Raw genomic sequence first — 22,194 nt, forward strand, 5'->3', positions numbered from 1 at the left:
TTCTTACCAGTAATGTAAGTGGGGGTTCCTGTGGTCAGATAAGTTTGTGAAATACAAGGCTAAACAAACTTAATATTTTTTAGGATATAATATGTTGTCTTCCCTAAATGTTTATTCCGGCTTTCTGTTTTGGTTTTGGAGCCTCTTATAAAATTGTCTGCAAGGAACACCCTCTGAGAAACCCCAACCCAAAAGCATTTCTCATGTTTACATTTTGGTAAATTTCCTTATGGTCAAGATTTTTTTAAATGAGTGAGGGTGGCAGCAACAACTATGGTGGTCACTAAACCATAAAAATCTTTTTTTTTGGTAGCAGGAGTTATGTATTTGTGATTAACTTTATTTTATAATATTTCGTACTTATAGAAAATTTGCAAAAATAGTATAAAGCCCTCCTTTGTACCCATTTCACTGTTTGTGAACATTTTACCTCATTGGTCTTCTTATTTCGTGTATGCATACATTATTATTGTTGCTGTTACTTTTGTTTTTTTTTAGAGAGAGGGACAGGCAGGAAGGGAGAGAGATGAGAAACATCAATTCTTTGTTGTGGCACTTTAGTTGTTCATTGATTTCTTTCTCATATATGCTTTGACCAGGGGGCTCCAGCTGAGCCAGTGACCTCTTGCTCAAGCCAGCAACCTTGGGCTTCGAGCCAGTGACCTTAGGGCTTAAACCAGCGACCTGGGGTCATGTCTATGATCCCACGCTCAAGCCAGCAACCCCATGCTCAACCGACAACCTCAGGGTTTCAAACCTGGGTCCTCAGCATCCCACATCAACATTCTATCCATTGGTCAGGCTACTTTTGTATTTTTTTAATGAGTAAAATCTGAATTAAATTTTTTTTTCAGTGAACTATGGGTTTATTTTTTTTTTAAATATTCAATACTTAGAAACTCAAATTTCGCTAAAAGTTTATTAATTCCTCTCTTTCTACCTGTTGCATTAGATAAATCATGCTTTGCAAGTATGTGAAAGATTGTTAAATTGGTAGGGAACATTTTGATAAGCCTGTATGTAACTTGCTGTCTTTACAGAGGGAAGAATTTGTCAGAAGCAAGGAAGGCTTCAGTTCAGGCCCACACACAGCCTTAATCAGACTGTATTCCTGAGGTTGTCATTCAGTGTTGTAGAGACTGTCACAACCATTTTCATCCAATTTGCAGTTATTTTGGGCCGTGTCCTTTGAGAATTGGGCTTGGCTGTTGGCTGAGGTAGGAGCCTTGGCCCAACATACCCTCCTGTCCTTTAGTTTCAGAACTAAGGGGGCAGACAAGAAGTCCTAGGCTTTAGTGAGACCTCTGTATTTCAGGTGTCCTGTGCTGACGTGTCATGCTCTCAGAACATAACACAGATATTTTTTTCTTTTTTTTTTTTTACTGACATCTAGTTTCAACAGTGGTTTCATTTAACATACCTTGGAGCTTCCATATCTGGGTTTTTCTGACCATGAAATCAAAGCTTTCTTCCTCCTTCAGATGGTTCAAGTATCCCAATTTGGGCATAAAGTGAGTCGCGCAAACACTGTGCCATCTTACAAACAGATTTGTTGGTGTAAGAGGACTGTGGATATGACTTACATAACCTCTTATGGAGGGTTTCCAAAACCATATAAGGAAGCTGGAAATAGTCACCTCTCCGTCGGTTTGTCAACATTCAGCTCACAAATGAGGCTGAAGCCTGTGTCCTCAAAGAAAGCATAAGGAACAACAACAACCCAAACAGTCTTGGGAGAGAGGGCAGCAAGCCTTTGTGGGGAGGGTTGGGGAGAGCAGCCTTCACAGCGGCCTCAGGACACGCACACCGTATCTGCAAGCTGGCCTCTCCCTCACCCCCCAGAGCCACTCGATGGCGCTGTGTAAATGGTCACCCACTCACAGGTAGGTCAGGCTCATAACTAACTTGAAAAGTCCCTTTAGGTACAAATTAAACTATAGGAACTGAAAAAAAGTTTTTTGATTTTTAAAAACATTTTGTTATGAGACTTTTCAGAGATACTCAAAGGAAGAGACAATGATAAGCCAATCTTGATAGAATCACCAAACAGATGAGCAACAGTTATCAAGATTTTGCCACATTTCCTTGTCCCTATCAACCCCGCCTTATTTGGCTAAAATATTTTGTGACAAATCCCAGATATATTATTTCACTCCTGAGGTACTTTTTAAAAAGTAGCCATTTTATAAACACAATGCCACTATCCCACCTAAGAAAATTAATCCAGGGACCAAAATGTTGATTTGTAGTTTTTACAGAGCTCCTGCAACTAGGTAGCCTTGCAGCATAAGAATCAATGAGGGTCAGGCCTGTACTAATAATCACTGATCACTTAAAAGCAAGAAAAGGGCTCTGGCTCTCAACTTGATGATTTGGATCGGGAGTGAAAGCAGGTGAACAGTTTGCACTTGTGGTTCTACGGACTGTAATCTTGGATGTTGAGCTGTGCCATTTGTTTCCAGGACATTTCATAGTATCATCAATGACTGATCATTGTAACTTACAGGAATTTTTTTAAACAATATTTTAATTGGAAAAAGCATCTGTCAGCTGTCAGGCTTCCAGCTTCCACTTTTGAGAAGCAGGATGTTGAATGTGAGTAATGACACAACAGGCCTATAAAATGCGGACTAACCCTCGATGACTCATCCAGTACGATGCAGTATATTTGTCAAGGAGACTGAATCATATATGGGGGAAACCACTTCTCAAGCAGCCAGCTGGTTCTCAGGTCCGCAGGAGACGATCCATTTTTATCGGAAGCTTTGTAGTAGCTATAATAATGCTAATGCCCTGCACTTGGACTCTACAATGTAGAGGAAATGGCACCGCCTGGCAGGTATGTGCTATGGATTTATTTTCTTATTCTCTTCTGCCTAACCTTTCCAGTGTTTGCTTTCAACAGTTTTTAAGAGAGGTACAAAATTACTCAATTTATAGTGTGTGTGTTTGTGTGTGGTATGCCCATGTGCAAAGACACATAGGTAGGTAACCATGGTCTTTTGACGGACACAGAGTCCTTGTCCACTCATCTCCTTTTCTGAAAACAAACGTCTCCCTAGGTGTTCGGATAGAATTGGTCTTAACTCATCCCCTTTATTAAGCCCTTCGCTTAAAAACTGCTGCCTAGAAAACAGCTTGCAGAGGTGGTATACTTTGGGGGGGGCTACCTTAAAACTTAACCAAAAAAAAAATGAATAAGCAGAGGTGAGCTAGAGGAAGTGGTTCAATTATAACTATTATATTTGTGATGTTGCAGTTTTTCAATATTGTGCTTTTCCCTGCCTTTCAAGATGCATGTCTTAATGCAAGAAAGCTTTATTTCCTTACTGAGTGCCTACATCTGTTTTTATAAATCATAATTTGTTCATACTAAATCCATGCATTAACTTTTTCTAGGTGGGAGAGAGGGGACTGGGGGTTTGGTATCACATTTAATTATAGCTTTCATGTGATTTGAAGGATTGCTCTGCCTAATTGGGAGGCTGTGTCGCCTGTCTGACCCTCTCTCTCTTCAGTCACTAAATTTAAACAATGCCTGACGAGTTAAGGCACATCTCTTGTTTATTTGAGTACATTAAACATTCCTCTGTGTGTTTGACAGTCCATTCAGTGTCTCCTTGTATTTTTAAAAAAAAATACTTTTTGCATCTTGTTAGGGACAAAAGCAGCACTGTTTATGCTTTTGTGGTCTGTCTGTCCAGAATGACTGGGTCAGGACCTGTAACACAACTGCCCCCAATTGGCCTAAGATTAGCATTTTGGAGCAGCTCCATCTATGATGGTAAATTCTGTTATCACTTGGACAGCATTAAACAGGTCTGGGGCTACCATGCTGGAAAAATAGGCGGCCTTTGTTTCTCTTACCCTTTCTTACAAACCTCAGAATAATGCCTTGTTTTCCTGGAGCTATATGTATTTTAAAATTGTCAGTAAATATATTAAATTTACCTATTTAAATACATTTAGAAATTCAGATAACACAAAAAGCCAGCATGAAGGGAGTTTCTTTGGTTGTTTCTGTTTGTTTTGTAGTTTAAGGGGTACACATTTTAGAGAATGGCCGATTTGTTTTTGGAGACAAAACTATCTCCAAATTTCATTAATTTTGTATTCTATAAATGAAAGCCACCTGTTATGCTGTAGCATGCTAATTATGGTAGATGGCAATAATGAGGAAGAACAGTATTTGAAATATGTGGGGGTTTTGCTAAGAATTTTCCTGCCCACATCAGTAGTGCTTATTTGTGTGTGTGTGTGTGTGTGTGTGTGTGTATACATACATACATAGTGCATATTTAATAATGGCATTTGGTGGTATTAAAAATACTTCAGATTCAAAGTGAGGGTCCTTTTTATTCCTTCTCATTAACTTTTTTTCTTTTAAGTTGTAAAAGAAAAAGCTACTTTAAAAAAATGTTAGCTTAAACTGAAGCCTACATTTTGTGACCTTATAGTAAATGGGGTCTTTTCTCTAAGCTCTGGTGAATGCCACACTCAGCTCAGGGTTTACTTTGTCAGAAGTTATCAGTAAAATAACAGGACTTAATATGGACTAAAGGCAGAATAGCTAATTTACTCTAATTTTGCTGACATTTTAGGTTCCATTGTATCTTTTTTTTTTACCTTGAGGCCTACAGAAAATGATTACAGGCAGGTATGTGAGAACATGTCTTTTACAGTTTCTTGATTTATTGACATTTTCTGTGAAAATGTTTTGCTTTCCTGTGATTCGTGTAGTTGAGACTAACTCAGGTTCCGTCCAGATTATTGCAGGGCAGCATAGATTTAGTTCAGCTTTAGTTGACACACATATTCAGGGCATACTGATCATTGCGATTCAGTGATGACAATCCACCCCCCACCCCGGGTGGGGCCACCACTTCTCAGAGGCCCCTTTGCTGTTAAGCGCCATGAGCCAACCATGAGTTGTCAGTCCAGAGTGACCACATGATTTTTAGATTACTTTTTTACTTTTGAGGGCAAAGGAATACAGAGCCACCGCCAGTACCAAGGGTCTCATACCATTCAACTTGGAAGCAATCAGTAGATACTGAGTGAGATGCTGCCTATGTTCAGAGCTATGTGCTGGATAGTGTTAAATTTAAAAAATGCTTATCATCCGGGACTAGCCCTGCCCTTGCGTTCATTCCCTCTTCGGTGGGGATTTATCATTTGGCAGTAGAGTTCTCCTGGGTTTTCCTGTATTCATAGATTTCCAAGAGTCTCTAATCTGGAGCCACTAATAGTAACTTTTAGCTATACTGTTCTTGGATGGATAAAAAGAAAGAACTGTCCTATTCAGTTCTTTGATAGTTTTGGTGGCTACATTTTCTGAGCTGAGTAGAGTGATACCACCTTGGACAAAGGGTTTTGTTTTTCTCTTCTACCTTGAGGGGAGTGGCAGTTAGAGAGCTCTTAAATTCTCAAAGCTTAGAATCCAGAATATGTTACTGAAACAGAATAGTAAACTATCAAGGATAGTTTTCCCACCTGACCAGGCAGTGGTGGAGTGGATAGAGCCTCAGACTGGGATGCAGAGGACCCAGGTTCGAAACCTCAGGGTCACCAGCCTGAGCACGGGCTCATCTGGTTCGAACAAGGCTCACCAGCTTGAGCTCAAGGTCGCTGGCTTGAGCAAGGGGTCACTCGGTCTGCTGTAGCCCCCTGGTCACGGCACATGGGAGAAAGCAGTCAATGAACAACTAAGGTACCACAATGAAGAATTGATGCTTCTCATCTCTCTCCCTTCCTGTCTATCCCTATCTGTCCCTCTCTCTGTCTCTCTCTGTCCCTGTCACACACACAAAAAAAGGATACTTTTTCCAATCTTTGAGCTTTGAAGACCCCACCCCTTTTTAGCATCCATTAAAAGTATATTGTGGCCCTGGCCAATTTGCTCAGTGGTAGAGCATTGGCCTGGCGTGTAGATGTACCCTGTTCAATTCCCAGTCAGGGCACACAGAAGAAGTACCATCTGCTTCTCCACCCCTCCCCCTTCCTCTTTTCTCCTCCTGCAGCCATGGCTTGATTGGTTTGAGTACATCAGCACCAGGTGCTGAGAATGGCTCTGGGGAGCCTGTGCCTCAGGTGCTAAAAATAGCTCAGTTGCCAGCATGGCCTCAGATGGGCAGAGCATCAGCCCCAGACGGGGTTGCCAAGTGGATCCCAGTAAGGGTGCATGTGGGAGTCTGTCTCTCTAGCTTCCCTCCTCTGACTTGGAAAAGGAGAATGAATTAATTAATTTTTAAAAATATATATTCTGCCTGACCTGCAGTGGCTCAGTGGATAGAGTGTCAACCTGGAATGCTAAAGTCCCATATTCAAAACCCCAGACTTGCCCTGTCAAGGCACAGAGGAAAAGCAACCACTATGAGTTGATGCTTCCTGCTCCCCCCCGCCTCCTTTTTCTCTCTTTCCTCTCTCTAAAATCAATAAATAAAATCTTAAAAAAAAAAAAAAAGGTACAATCTGCCTGACCAGGCGGTGGTGCAGTGAATAGAGCATTAGTCTGGGATGCGGAGGACCCAGATTCAAAACCCTGAGGTTGCCAGCTTGAGCCCAAGGTCACTGGCTTGAGCAAGGGATCACTCTGTCTGCTGTAGGCCCCCCCTCCCCCAGTCAAGGCACATATGAGAAAGCAATCAATGAACAACTAAAGTGCCACAAAGAAGAATTGATAGGCCCTGGCCGGTTGGCTCAGTGGTAGAGCGTCGGCCTAGCGTGCAGGAGTCCCGGGTTCGATTCCCAGCCAGGGCACACAGGAGAAGCGCCCATCTACTTCTCCACCCCCCCCCCTTCCTCTCTGCAGCTGAGGCTCTCTCTCTTCCCCTCCTGCAGCCGAGGCTCCAATGGAGCAAAAAGATGGCCCGGGGTGCTGGGGATGGCTCCTTGGCCTCTGCCCCAGGTGCTAGAGTGGCTCTGGTCGAGACAGAGCAATGCCCCGGATGGGCAGAGCATCGCCCCCTGGTGGGCGTGCTGGGTGGATCCCTGTCGGGCGCATGCGCGAGTCTGTCTGACTGCCTCCCTGTTTCCAGCTTCAGAAAAAAAAAAAAAAAGAATTGATGCTTCTCGTCTCTCTTCCTGTTTGTCCCTATTTGTCCCTCTCTCTGTCTCTCTCTGTCTCTGTCACACAAAAATAAAAATTAAATTTAAAAAGTATATTCTAATAATTCAAAGCTATAATGAATTAAGTAACCATTTAATAAAAACAGGTTTATTTAAAATCACAATAGCCCTTGCTAGATAGCTCTGTTTTACCTAAGTACGCAAAGGTTGTGGGTTTGAACCCCAGTCAGGGCACATACAGGAACAGATTGATGTTTCTTTCCTTCTTCTTCTCCTCTCTTAAAAAAAATCAATGAAATTTAAAATAAAAATGAAATCACTATAGATTATCTATCAACATTTTAAAATGCTTACTTGCATTAAGAGAGCTCTGTTTAATGAGTTCTCCGTGTGTTCCTGCTGCACAGGTGGAGAATTTATGGATGAGTGGTGCTAGCCCCCAGGGTGGGTGGACCTAGTCATTGCTTGTTGTCCATTCCCCACTCTTCTGCTATTACACTGCCACCCACTTCCGAGGTTGATGGTCACTCTGCCTACACAATGGGTGGGATTAATAGCACTTATAGATAAATCTTCTAGCATTATCTAGAAGTAATCGACTTTCATGTGTGGCTCAGAAAAGCCGGAAACAAGTTCAGAACAGCCTTTTTGGGGCATAAACCCCACTCTTAACGGCATGTAAATGGGGCAAATGACCACTCTTACCAAACCAGCATGGACTTTTATTTTATTAGTCCTGAGCATTCTTCCAGGTGTAAATTTCCTGGCCACCTGTTTGCATTGACATTTGTGCCCAGACTGCCTTAGAATGCATATGGGACGGCTATAGCCGTCATCCCCATTCCCAGGTGGATTCTTAATCACCAGTCTTTCTTCATGACTTAACGATCACCACAGGGAAGTCACATGCTCCAAAAGCAGGCTGGCACCTCGGCCCTCTTAGAAAGAGCTTTTGGCTGGCACGATAGTCTACCTTCCGTGCTGCACACTGAGAGCAGTGCGGGGAGTCAGCTGCCTCATCATAGAGCTCAGTGTGCAAGGAACCGCAACAAGATACTATCTCTTTCCAGATTTCAACCCAAGAGATGACTTTTAGTTTTTAGTGTTAATTCATACAGTTGTAAAGATTTTCAGATTGGAGGTGTCCAAGCTGGGTTGGGCTTTTTTGTCGTTTTCTTTTAAACTCATGTTCCTTGTCCCCATCCAGTGGAAGAGATGAGATGGGTTGCTCTGGCCCCGTGGGGCCTGCTGTTTGGGCCTCTTGAATTCCATTAAATGGAGCACAGACAGCATGTGTCATAAAGGCTGCTTGGGAAGGGTGAAGAGCAAAATTAGTGTCTGTGGGTGGGCATGTGTTCTCATCACATCACCAGAGAGCTGCAATGTGCAAAATCTGGCAGGAACTTATTCCAAAGAAAAATAAAACGGCCCCTTTTCTGCTTTGAGAAATGTTAAAAACATCACCAACTCCATGTTGAAGAAATGGAACTCAGAAAATCCTTGTGATTGTGTGTGTGTGTGTGTGTGTGTGTGTGTGTGTGTGTAAAATAATCTTAAAACTGAGGTTAGAGTAAAAAAATATTTTTAGGGATTCTGTTACTATACTGTAAATACAGTAAGCACGCTATTAGAATATAATAGAATGGCTAAGGGTTAAAGAGATTTTTAGAGCTAACAACTAAGGGTAAGTCTTTATGCTTAACTTCTTTCTGCTCTTTGAGATGATTTTGTAAGAAAAGCCATTTTTATCTCAGTAAAACCCGTCACAAAGGAAATGTTTCTGTTTTTCATATGCAATTTGTCTTGCAACAGGGAGGGCATGGGCCTCATTTATATTAATGCATCAAGTACCAGACCTCCTTTGTATAGGTACCTAGAGATCTTGCAAATTTATTGTTTCTCATTGTATAAAAGAATATATATATATATATATCTTAGATTAGGGGAGAGTTTTATGGGAGTGGGGAGTTTTGTTTAGGGGAGGGGGTTTCCCCCAGTGGAAAGGTTTACTTCTTCAGGACTACAGAAATACTCTTTCGCCAGAGCCCAAAATTTGTGAATTTGGGGTCCTTCTTGAGTAGACTCATTTCAGGTGGACCCCTTTTGTTCCTCACATTGTCTTTTTTGTGTATGGGAAAGAAACCCTGTAACGAAATTTGCCATCTCAACCATTTCTAAGTGTGCAGTCCGTCATTAGTGTTCACTGTGTGCACGTTGTTGTGCAGCAGACCTGTACCTTTTCATCTTGCAACACTGAAACTCTGCACCCCTTAAACAACTCCCCACATCCTCCTCACCCCAGCCCTTCACAACCACCATTCTACTTTCAGTTTCTATGAGTTTGATCACTTTAGATAGCAGAATTTGAAAGTGGAATCCTCCAATATTCGCCTTTTTCTGTAACTGGCTTATTTCATTTAGTATAATATTCTGAAGGTTTACCCACATTGTAGCATACAACAGGATTTCTTTTTTTTTTTAAGCTGAAAAATATTCTATTGTGTGTATTTTCTTTTCCTTTGACGGACATTTAGGTTGTTTCCACCTCTTGACTATTGTGAATAATGCTGTAGTGAACATGGGTGTGAAATTAATTGCCTTTTGAGTAAGAGTTGACTTTGATTAAATGTGAGGGTTAATTTTCTATATATAAACACCTAAAAAGTGCCTTAATGGCATAACATCTTGTGTTTATGTTTTTGGTTTATACCAGCGTGTCCATATACCAAGTTGCTCACTGTAGGAAATGACTGGGCATGTAGCAGTTTTCATTCCAGGATGGTGTATTTACAGTGCTTTGAGGGATCATGACTTTCCTACAGGTGAATTTAGGCCTGGGAGGTGACTGAAGCACACTGCTGAGTAAAGTGAGCGGTGGGTAGTTCCTCTTGACCAAACATTTAGACCAAACATTTATTCTTCCTTCTGATACTAAAAGGCAGCCTACAGTGACAGCAAGGCTTCTGGGTAGTGTAATTGCATCTATTTGGCCACACAGACTGCCACCTGGTCAGTAAAGCTCCCTGGTGGGAGAAGTTGGCTATGGCCACTTGATTGTCCTGCCTCGGGCAGTGGGCAGTGGTCATTAGCCACCACTGAATGCATGACCTAAAGCTTGGTTGGACTTCCTGGTGTAAGCATATTGGTAATGGACAGGAAAACCCAAATTCAGCAGCTTAGCCTCCAAGGGTCTCAGTTACCTGTGGAGACCAAGAGTCTTGAAATCAGATGGTGTCTGTCTAGTCCTTCCACCAACTGGTAGACTTAGTTATGTGGGGATAGCTCTAGTGTTCCCAGGAAGCGCTCTTTTAAATCAAGATAGAATCCTCTCCTAGAAATGCAACTATTTTAAGAATATTATGTTGAACTGTGAGCAAGCTTAATAGCTGATTGGTCTACACATTGTCCTTACTGCCCAGCTCTTTTATGGCAGGGAAGTCACTTAATAGAAGCATGTGAACCAAGTGGATGGCTCTGTTTTGTAGTAACTCAGAAGGAAATGGCCCTTGTAGGTCAAATTCTGTTTCTCTCTGTAGTCAAGGACTAGTCAAGAAGCCACTGTTGTCTGATTATCCTTTGAGCCTTGAAGCTTGCCTTGTTCCTGCCCTTCTAATTGCACGCCAGCAGTCATTGCCACCGAAAAAAAAGAACAGTTGCTCCAGTGACACGTATTTGGAATTCCTAACCAGTAATGTTGATACTGATACCATTGCTATAACTTAGCGCTTTCCTTTTGGTTTGACTGCTTGCTTAGGTGTAAAGATTTCTCGTTCTTAGTAGTAGGTGATCATCAGGTTGGCTCTTTCTTGAGCTATTCAAGATCCAGTGGTATTTAATTTCAGGGTCCCCAAAATGAAGCCTAAATCAGGAGTTTCAAGAATTCCTTCTTGCTTGTCATTTCTCCCCCACCCCACACCCAGGTGGGGAAGCCCTTGGCCAAGGCTGATTAGAACAGGCCATTCCCACTGGAGGGGAAGAGACTTCTGTTAAGGAAACTGTCAGTAGGCAGTAAAAACCATTTGGGGATAGAGCTGTGATTCAAGTATTTTAGGAATTGATTAGGCTTTCCTGCTGCTTACCTTTGATGTCTTTCCTGTGGGGAAAATACATTCCAGTCTCAAACAACTGATTTACAAGAAAGGACCCGAACTCACTTGTGTCATTGAAACATCCTGGACCCAGCGTGAAACTTGAATGCACAGAGTTGCTTTATCAAAGGTCTACAAATAAAATGTCTCTCCCATTTTAAAATTAACTAATTACTTCATTGCCTTTTGCTCCTGGAGCAGCTGTCTTCAGTCGATTGATGAAGCATATAGAAGGAACTACTTGGGAGAAAAGAGGCAGATCCCTCTTCTCCATTTCTTTGCCTGCATTTGTGCCATGACTGTATCTTGGAGTTTCACTAGAGAGAATCTCATATGTGGAGGTATAACTCAGTCAGGTAGCAACACTGTATCTATTTTATTCAGAGAATCTTATTAAACTTTATTAAACCTTTATTAACTTATTAAACTTTATTAAAACTCAACTTTTTACATTTTCTTGCCTTTTCCCAAAACACTTTGATAGACCAGCTCCACCCCTGGGAACTTTATGATTGCATAATAACACTTGCACTAAGAAAACATATCTGTTAGTTTGTCATGGTTTCAGGTCTTTGTGGTTTCAGGGTTCTTTCCGATTCAAAAGATATTTTCGGTTGCCATTTTACTGATCAGAAAGTTTTCTGATCTGCTTTTGTAGAATATTTATGTGGCTTAAGTTTTCTAAGCCCTCTGGCACTTGAAGGGCATGGTGTGTGTGTGTGTGTATTTTACACAAAGTTTAAAGAGGAACCTCAAAGGTCATTGGGCCCCTATCCCTCATTTTACATATGAGACAACTGAAGGTGCCTATCAGAGTCTGTGGCCTCGACCAGGAGCGAGAAGCTGTGCTATGTGTAAGCCTGCTGGCTTATGGCACAACTCAACACTGATGGATCCAAAATTGAAGATTGCCTCTGTCCATGGGAAACTTTGCCAAGCTGAAAAGGACTCCCCAGCCCCGGTCTATTTTTTCTTTTTCAAGTGGCTGTGTTATTAGTGATACCTCTTTGTTTCTCCTTTTGATTTATTTGATGATTGCCTATCAGTAGATTTTAAGGGACTAATGAGCATAACTTCTCTTATATCCTCTAGATCACCTGGCTTGGATATGAGTACCTTTGCCACAACACAAGGCCCCTTTAAAACAAGATGCCAGGGGCGGGGGCAGTTTACAGAGAGTGGAGCTTAGTCTTTTATTTGTTCCAGTGACAGTGACCTTGAACAAGTTCCTCCTCCAGTGTGGATTTTAATTTTTTCATCTAAGTGAGGGTTATAGGGTAGATGGTTTCTACGACTCTTTCTAGCTTAAAGAGTATGTATCTAATTTGTTTGGGTGGCTCCTCACTTGTCCTCATTGAAGACCTAAAGTCCACCTGTCGGCCCACCTCTATTTTGGGCCTTGTGAATGAAGAGATCCAGAATTCTTCAGGGAGAACAAATGTCTCGCCTGTGCTTTATCCATTCCTTTGTGTGTTAAGCTTTTCATCTCTGATGAGAGAGGTGGCAGAATCCTAGAAGAACAGGAGCTAAATGAATTGGTAATTCTTGCCAGTTGAAAGGCCATTCATGTCCCTGGAATATAGGCAGGGAGGCTCTTAAAATGCAGTCTGCCTGTTGCTAGTACAACATGCGGACTTCCGTCCCTGTGGGCTGAATTATCACCTCCTTTTGTTTGAGAACAGGTCTTATTAAGGACTGGCTTATAAAGGATTTTGTAGGTTTATAATTTGGTATTAAGTAGTTTGGTAAAGTAATTTTCTGCCCTTTTGACCGTGGTTTGCTTTCAGGATTGAGAGGGATGGCAGGTGGCAGGTAAAAAATGGGCAATGTGTCCTGGACCGCATGAGGGGAAATAATAGGACTTTCCAGTAAGTACTGTTCTTAGCATCTCCTAGGTTTAGTGTTGATCTTCATTTAGAACGTTGCATTTTCTCCTTTTGAAAGGCTTTGGTTCTTTTTCAACAAAAAGTTTGCTGAAAGAGATGTATGCTCGACACAGCTCCTGTCTGCTACCAGCATTTTGCTGCTATTGCTTTATCATACAGGTACCTATCCCTCTATCTGTCCCTCTCTCCCTCTCTCTCCCATGTAAGATGCCCGTTACATTTTTTTAAAATTATTAAGTGAGAGGCAGGGAGGCAGAGAGAAAAACTCTCGTATGTGCCCTGACCTGGTTCCACCTCCATGGGCAAGCCTCCATGGGGTGATGCTCTGCCCATCTAGAGCTCCGTTGCTTGGCAAGCAAGCTATTTTAGCATCTGAGGTGAGGCCATGTTGCCATCCTCAGTGCCTGAGCCAACTTGCTTGGATGAGCCATGGTTGCAGGAGGGGGAAAGAGGGAAAAGGGGGGGGGGAGAATAGGGAGAAATGGAGAAGCAGATGGTCGCTTCTTCTGTGTGCCCTGACTGGGAATTGAACCCGGGACTTCCGCACAACAGGCCTATGCTCTATGCTCTACCACTCAGCCAACCGGCCAGGGCCCCCTGTTACTTTTTTATGCATTTCAGAGGTACAGATATTAATTAGTGTGCTTCTCCTTCAGCATTTCAGCATGTGAATCATTAAGTGCTTCCCTTTTTCCCCCCTCCAATTCTTTGAGAGAAGGGGGAAAAAAAGTGTTCTAAGTAAGTCAGGCACAGAAGTTTAAGGGCAGCAATTTAGAGACCCAAATTAGAGATTACTAACTTTAAACAAACCCCCTTGCTATTAGTATGTTGAAGTACCAATTTTTCTATTACACTTATACTTTAATGTGGTGAGTATTAATTTTGTTTAGTAATCTAGCATTTCCATTAGCTGACCTTTGGGGGTTCAAATGCAGGAGTGTAAATGCCACTTTTGGAAGGACAAAAAAAACAAACAGAGAAAACTGCTTTCAGAATAAAAAGTAGAAGACAGGGTTCTTCGGAAATGGGTTATTTTGTACAAGTCGCTAATCCTTTGATCTTGATTAATTATGAACTCCACTGAACTCTGGGCTCAGCAGAGCCGCAAACAGTAAAAGCAAAATCATAAACCTGGGTTTCAGACTTTGGCCTCTGCCCTCCCAGGCCTCCTTCATCCCCACTTCACACTGTCTAATCACCCTTCAGGACAGAACCATTTCCCTCAATGAGGAAGAGATTCATTCTGTTTTGGTTTGAATAAACTTTTCATTTTTTAAAAGTAGTTTACTCATGTCACAGTTGTTTGTGTTTGGGTGTTTGACAAAACTTGGAGGATTTGTCAAACCTTATAGAAGCCTTGAATGTTAATGAACTGTTCATGAAAATCTTACCATTATTTCCCCAAATTTTTAGCTGATCTTAAAATACCCACATTAACATTTAGAGAATTTGTGTCTTAACACTATGATAGAGGTCACATTTTAATGCAGAGAATCGTTTGATGCTGAATTTTTAATAAGCAATCTTTTCCTTTTTTTTTAATAAATAAATTTTTTTTTAATTTTAATGGGGTGACATCAATAAATCAGGGTACATATATTCAAAGATTGTCCTCCGTCACCTTCTATCTAGTTTTCTTTGTGCCCCTCCCCCTTTCCCTCCTTCCCTCCCCCTGCCCCCTTCCCATAACCACCACACTCTTGTCCATGTCTCTTAGTTTTGTTTTTATGTCCCACCAATGTGTGGAATCCTGCAGTTCTTGTTTTTTCTGATTTACTTATTTCACGCCGTATAATGTTATCAAGATCCCACCGTTTTGTTGTAAGTGATCCGATGTCACCATTTCTTATGGCTGAATAGTATACCATGGTGTATATGTGCCACATCTTCTTTATCCAGTCTTCTATTTTTTTTTTTTTTACAGTGATTAAGGCCTTTAAGCAAACTCTTGGCCAATACAGCAAGAATCCATAAAAGAGTAGTGTCCTTAACAAGTTCACCAAGTCCAAGTTGGCCCCAACACCATGCCAAGTCCCTGATAAATGCAACTCAACCCCAGTTCAGTCTGTTAGGAGCTGTCCCAAGGAGCGGGAGTCCAGGAAAAGTCCACATCCAGGAAAAGTCAGCAGTCTTGCGTCGGCCTAGCGTGCGGAGGACCCGGGTTCGATTCCCGGCCAGGGCACACAGGAGAAGCGCCCATTTGCTTCTCCACCCCTCCGCCGCGCGTTCCTCTCTGTCTCTCTCTTCCCCTCCCGCAGCCAAGGCTCCATTGGAGCAAAGATGGCCCGGGCGCTGGGCATGGCTCTGTGGCCTCTGCCTCAGGCGCTAGAGTGGCTCTGGTCGCAACATGGCGACGCCCAGGATGGGCAGAGCATCGCCCCCTGGTGGGCAGAGCATCGCCCCTGGTGGGTGTGCTGGGTGGATCCCGGTCGGGCGCATGCGGGAGTCTGACTGTCTCTCCCTGTTTCCAGCTTCAGAAAAATGAAAAAAAAAAAAAAAAAAAAAAAAAAAAAAAAAAAAAAGTCAGCAGTCTTTTTCAAAAATGTATTTTACATTTTTTCAATTCAGTGAAATTGTCCATTTTTTTTATTTTAAAATTGTATTATGTTTACTTTTTTCATTGTTGTTGTTGGAGAGTAGTATGTATGAGCTACTTTAATATCCTGGAGCCAGTGTTTTAAAACTCAAAAATAATTTAAAACCTACACCAGAGGCCCTAGCCAGTGGCTCAGTGGATAGGGCGTCTGCCCAGCACATAGACATCCTGGGTTGAAAATCCGGTCAGGGCACACAGGAGAAATGACCATCTGCTTCTCCCCTCCCCACTTCTCTCCCTCTTCCCTTCCTACAGCCAGTGACTTGATTGTTCAAGTGTGTCCCCAGGCGCTGAGGATAGCTCCACTGGAGCTCATCAGCCTCAGGCACTTAAAATAGCACGGTACTGGAGCATTGGCCCAGGATGGGGTTGCTGGGTGGATCCCATTTGGGGCACATGAGGGAGTCTGCCTCACTATCTCCACTCCTCTGACCTAAAAACAACTACTATTAAATAACTTACCCACTGTATAGGTACTTGCTAGATAAGGAAACAGAGGTCCCAAGGGGTTAACCAGGAAATCTACCTCGGATTTAAAGGACATGTGACCAGGAACTGCTAGGTCCCTGGACCCCCAGGACAGGGAAATTAGGATTTCTGCTATTAACAGGAATGAAAACAAATGGTTTTCAAATTTCAAGGATAAACAGATTACGTTCTTTACCGATTGTGCATCCCCTGCAGTAAACCCACCAAGCCTGTCCCCATCTCTCCACACTTGCCCTCAGCTGGACCTTCTTCTCCTAGCTGGGCACAGTACTCACCTCAAGAGGTACTTGCTCAGGAAAGTTATATTGACATAGGGAGAGTTGCCAAATAGCCATTTAAAAAAAAGTCTGTTCTAGACACAACTTCTAAAATTGCCTTTTCAGGTACTGAAGCTAAGATTTGCTTCAGAGAACGGTTCATTGTCCTGGTCTAATACTATGCTTTTGGGTTGTACATTAGCAGTACAACCCTAATGTCTTTATCTTTATTGTGCCCATAAGTAATCTCTCATCCATGGCTATTATATATTTAGCATTTTTGTGGTTTCTGAATTTAAGTGCCAAATTTAAATGTTGGTAGAAAAAAGTTTTGTTGAAAACTATTGCTTCATCCTTAAGATACTTGATATGGCAAATAAATAAAATCAAAAAATTTTTATATAAAGATTTTTACAAAAGAGAAAAAAAAAGAGAGCAATGTAAGTAGAAGCCAGTTGATCCACTCTTTTCCTGTAGAAAATTTATGCTTGTTCACATGGGCAATAAAAGCGTAGAGGTTAAGTTAAAATTTTCATTTTAAACACAGTACTATAGAGTGGCACATGTCTCATATAACGCTGTGAACCTTGTTGAGAAGGACACCAAAAAACCAGTGTTCTGTCAGGCGATTTCCAGCATGTCCGGGCACTGCCTGGGCATCACCACCTTTCATTCGCAATCTAGGAAACTTTGCCCCTAGAATTGGGGCTCTCGCTAAGATGGGACCACCAGGGCCACCAGAAGCTCTCACTCACCGAGACTGCTGTGGATTTCCGAACTGTAGGTTATCACTCCCAGGCTGCAGAGAGGAGAGGTTGAGGGATCAGTGATTGCCTCTGGTATTTCCTCAAAGGCCTGTTAAGGTCTGTAAGTTCACAAGTTTAACTTCCACTCTCAATCTTTGTTACTTGGAGTCTTTGCTTCATTTCCTTTCTTTGGCCCTTAAGGGTTGCAGGACTCAGCAGCTAAGAAAGAGGGACCAGAGTGGTAAACAGCACACTGCCCAGTACCCTCCACTTGAGACAGCCCCAAAGAGCATCTGTTCCCAAAGATGTCTGCAGGGTGGGCACTTGGCCCAGGTGGGAGAGAATGTGCCGGAATATTCAGTGCACGCGCATTCTGATTCTTAAGGCCTGAAAATGTAAGGTAGCATATGGAAGATTAAAAAATGTGTCTGTTTCCAGTGCCCTGTAACTTAAAGGAAAATATTAGAGGTACATGGCATGCTAAATCAGCACTGTGTGTTAAACAAGATCTGGATATTTATTTCGGACCAGAATTACTAGCTTATAAAAATAGGAGTTTGCAGTAGTTATTTTAATGGAGTATTTTTGTGTTAAACTTTCACTTGCTAAGATTGGTTCTAAAGAATGATTTATCAATTATTATATTCAGTAGTCATGCCATTTCAAGCATCAGTCATGTCAGCAGTGTCCTTCGCAATAATAGAGAAAGCAGCCATTTCTCATATGCACACTAGAAAGTGCTGTGTGGGTGAGTAGGTCTATTTATATTCTTCAGTGTAGCTAGGTAGCATCAACAGCAAAGCTGCTGGCATTAAATGTGGCATGCGAGGGTAACAATGGGTGTGCCCCGTACTGCCCACTATGGGTGAGGTAGAATTTGGATATGGAGGGCTCTAGTAGAACTACAGAATCTACTGCTTTGTGGTGCAAGACTAAAGTGGGGTTTCCAAAACCATTTTCACAGATTCTGAGCCCAGCATACAATAAAGGAGAAAAACCTAGTCACATCCCCTCTGGGGCTCCTACGAGATAAGCAAGACCCCTGACTTTTGACCCAGTTGATTCCTGGGTGAAGGTTACATCTGTAGTCATTGCAAGCAAGCAGTTACAACCACTCCTAGAAACCTGTTACTGTTTTTTAAATACCTAAATTATGAAGATAAAACATAAAAGCTCTGTTGTAATCCGCTGGGAAAATTACCCTGCATGGGCAAGATGAACTGTGGCATCTCACAAGCAGGGTCACCATGAAGGTCGGGAGGCAGCTCCTGCTTTCCTCTCGGTAAGTCTAGTCACTACCAGAGTGCCTTGGCACCATAAGGTTGAAATCATGGTGTTAGGGCCTGTTTGAATACATAGATTTTTTTCTTCCCAATATATTTTTTTCCTCCCAGATGCTGGGGTAGAGCAGTTTCCAAGAAGACTTTCCATCCAGTATACTTCATGGCTGATTTCATGGATATTTAGTTACTGTGGGGAACCCTTTTTCTTACATGACCTTAGCCTACTTTTGAGCTTCTCCAACTGATATTATGCGAAACCAATTGTCTTTATGAAGCAAATGTTTAACATTCGGAAAATTCCTTTTCTGCTTCGTATTGCCTGCTGATCAGCATTTGAGAGGAGAGCTAGCCCTCTGCAGAATTGGCTTCTGCCAGGTCTAGCACCTTCAGTGGCTTTTCCTACACCCATTTTCTGTACTGTCCTGACTAGAAGCAATGCACACATTTTGGTAGACATTAAGCAGGTAGAACAAATAGTCTATCTTCAGTGGCTCGTACAGAGCTGCAAATCACATTTCCACCTTGCATGAAACAACATTATATATAATTTTCTTTGCCTACAAAGTTCAGAATATAAATTTCTAAAACCACAGTAGTCGACTTTTAAAAAAATTCATAAGTAGTTGATACTTAATTATAGCCACTCACAGAACCACCACCCACCACCCACTGAAATAGAGTGTGACCGGTATCTTTGGCTTCTTGACATATGTGACTCTGCTGAAATACTTTGTTGATTCTTTTTTTTTTTAAATATGGCTAGACAGATATTTCATATACACATATAATATTTTACATATACACATATAATTTGATGAAATCAAAGAGCCTTTAGTAATCTGCTTCTCTACCACTCCCTCTCTCGCTTTTCTCTTTCTCTCTCTCTCTCCTTTCTCTTTCTTTTATCCTCCTGCAGCTGACTCAATTGGAGTGAGTTGACCCTGGGAGCTGAGGATGGCTCCATGGCCTCCACCTCAGGTGCTAAGAAGAGCTCAGTTGCTGAGCAATGGAGCAATGCCCCATATGGGCCAAGCATCACCCTCTAGTGGGCTTGCTGGGTGGATCCCAGTTGGGACTCATGCGGGAGTCTGTCTCTGCCTCCCCTCCTTTCACTGAATAAAAAAGAAAGAAATCTGTAGGCACCAAACCACTGGGGGTGAGCAGGGGTATGATTATAGTAAAACAGTGTGTCTGGCTCCCCTGGAGGACTTGGGGTTCCGAGGGTTCCATGGGTTCTGGGGGCTGTACTGGGTGGAAGCAGGATCCTGAGCAGCTGGATCTTAGGCAGTTCTTCTCGAGGTCTGGTGAAGTGGGGAAGGATAGAAGAGAGCGCTGGAGGAAGTAATGGTGATGTTTAGCATAATGTAGAGAGATAAAGGGGCCCTGTAATCAGATAGGGGCTGGCTGAGGAGGGGGCCGGGAACTATTTATGGGGGATGTAAAAGTTCCAGTTTCCATCCCTGAAAGGGAGGGGGAGGAGCCGAAGGCTCGTTCACAGATGACAGATGGAATTCTTTTCCTCTACAGGTGTGCCTGAAATGCAGGCTCCAGCCTGGTCTTCATAAATCTCACTTGCATTGGTAATTGGCCCAGGTCCGTTTTGGATTTTCTCCTGTTGTCACGGGCTTGACAGAGCCTCCTTGCCACCCTGCTCTTTGGCAGCTGGAAAAGGCAGTCATTGGCCAGAGAGGCTGGTCTTTTAAAGGACCTGTTTTTGTAATCAAAGTCTGCTGTTCAGCAGAAATAATCATGATGGCTACTTCTCTGTATCAGACACACTTTGACCTCTATCACTGCTTTTAACCCTCCAGACTTCCCAGTAGGGTACGGCCTATCTATCTATCTATCTATCTAATCTCTGTATCTCTCTATTTTTATCTGCAAATAAGGAAACTTAAGCTCAAAAAGAGGATTCTTCAGCTACTGAGAAGGTCAAGGTACTGCTGACCTGTCTGGCCTGAACATTATTTGTAGACACAGTGTGGCCTCAGCACCATTTCCTACGATTCCTTTGTTTACTCTGTAACGGGGCCCACACAGGGCCCACTTTGAATCCAGAGAGAACTTACAGCATTAAAGCCCGGGATCCAAGCCTTGCTGTGCCACTGTAGATTCAGCACCCCCATAAAAATCTGGTTTTGAAATTCTCTTTCTATGCCTCCCCATTCTGCTTTGGGATTCCACCTACCTCTTCTGTAAGTTGAGTGATCGATCACTAGACAGCGAGGCCTGTTTTTACAAATAAGGCCACATGTTGAGAATGTAGAACTTTTTTCCTTAAAGAAACCACATTTAAATTAAATTAAACCCAGCCCAAAATGTATTAGTCAGTTCTACTCAAAATTCACCTAAAGAATATGGTATTGTTTGGATGGTGATAGTCAAACACCATTTGTAATGACATTGATTCTTTGGGGCAGTTTAGCTCAGATTTAGACTCTAGGGCTCCATTCAGTGGGCGTTTGGACCCACTTGCTGAACTTCACCAGGTCCTTCATCAGTTACGCTGGTTTAGCAGTTGAAACTTTCAGAAGCATTTTTTGGTTATTTTTTACAATAATAATTTTTTGAAAAATCTCTAAGGCATACTAGCAGTATTTTCCTTGTGCACATTAGAAAACTAATCTACCTTTGCCCTTCCTGCTCCAGCTGCTCCCACCCTCAGCCCCCTAAACCAGCCCCACATCTGGTTTCAACATGTTGTTTAATTCTTCCCAGAAAGAGAAGGAAGGAGGGAGGGAAGGTGGGAAGGGAGTTTTCCTCCCTTACACCTTTTGGTAGTAGAGTTCATTGTCGGTTCTGTTCTGGGTGGGGTGGAATGCCTGAGTAACGTGAATACACCAGATAGGAAGCAGTTGGCACACAGCCATGCAGCTGGATTCTCCAGACATCCTTCGCAGCTTTTAGTACACCCTCTGTCCCCTGCCTTGTTTTCAGTAGCCAGATGCCTCAGTTAATGCTGGCTGTGGGGGATGTTGCCAGATGAAATGGTGGGGGAGGGGTGAGAAGGGGGAATTCTGCCCCCCTGTCCCCTGCACACAGACCCCATCGCAGAGAAGTCTGCCCTCGGGAAGGGGCATAGAAGGAATCCAGGCAGGAAGAGGATGCCGCAGACCAAAAGCGAAGGCCAAAATGAGCAGCCCCTGACATCTGGAAGCCAAGGGGAGGGATATTTTTTTCTTTAATCTCTAATAAATTAATACTTTTTGGAAATAAGTTTATGGCACCAACATAAGTAATACAAACTTTCTTTTTCATCCTTAATCCCCTCAAAGAAAGAGGAGACCAGCACACAGCTGCAACAAAGAAAAAAGTAAAAGCATGTTTTGACAAGAGGTGTGTAGAGTTTCAGTTATTCACCATGGCCGTTTCCTGTCAGGATGAACCCACAGTGCGCTTACAGAAGATTTGAAAAAGCTGTGTTTCATACGAGAGAATTACATATCCTGGGGGCCCTTCGTTTTTCTAAAATAAATGGAGTATGGGGGAAAAAAGAATATCCTGAAGTTGTTTGTATGCAACTCATCTCAACAAATGTTATAAAATGTTCTTAATCTCTGTGACGTAAAGCAGCGATTTTCAACCAGTGTGTTGTAAGAATTTTTAAAACATGCAATACTTGACTGTTTAGTCAGGGACGGGGACCTCTTTTCTTAGATTGTCAAATTAAAAAACAGTAGCCAATACAACAATTGCCATCAGGTATGAATGAATCAAAATTAATACCTTTTTTTTTGTCAGATTGGCAAAAATATTTTTTGGTGTTGTGCAGAATTTTAGT

The 22,194-nt window shown here is 42.4% G+C and overlaps 1 protein-coding gene across 2 annotated transcripts in view; it reads left to right on the forward strand.

Moving 5' to 3' along the window:
* The window catches only part of SPRED2 (sprouty related EVH1 domain containing 2), a 122,594-nt gene that overhangs the window by 61,151 nt on the left and 39,249 nt on the right, over nucleotides 1-22,194 (forward strand). The window contains exon 1 of one of the 2 annotated variants that reach the window (XM_066378133.1): nucleotides 2,702-2,839. The exons of the other annotated variant lie outside the window; for it this stretch is intronic. Coding sequence (XP_066234230.1) covers nucleotides 2,823-2,839 — 17 coding nt within the window. The 5' untranslated portion in view covers nucleotides 2,702-2,822. Of the gene's footprint in view, nucleotides 1-2,701; nucleotides 2,840-22,194 lie in introns of those variants that run through there. 2 annotated transcript variants of the gene reach the window in all.

The sequence above is a fragment of the Saccopteryx leptura genome, chromosome 3 (assembly GCF_036850995.1).
Source record: "Saccopteryx leptura isolate mSacLep1 chromosome 3, mSacLep1_pri_phased_curated, whole genome shotgun sequence".
NCBI lineage: Eukaryota > Metazoa > Chordata > Mammalia > Chiroptera > Emballonuridae > Saccopteryx > Saccopteryx leptura.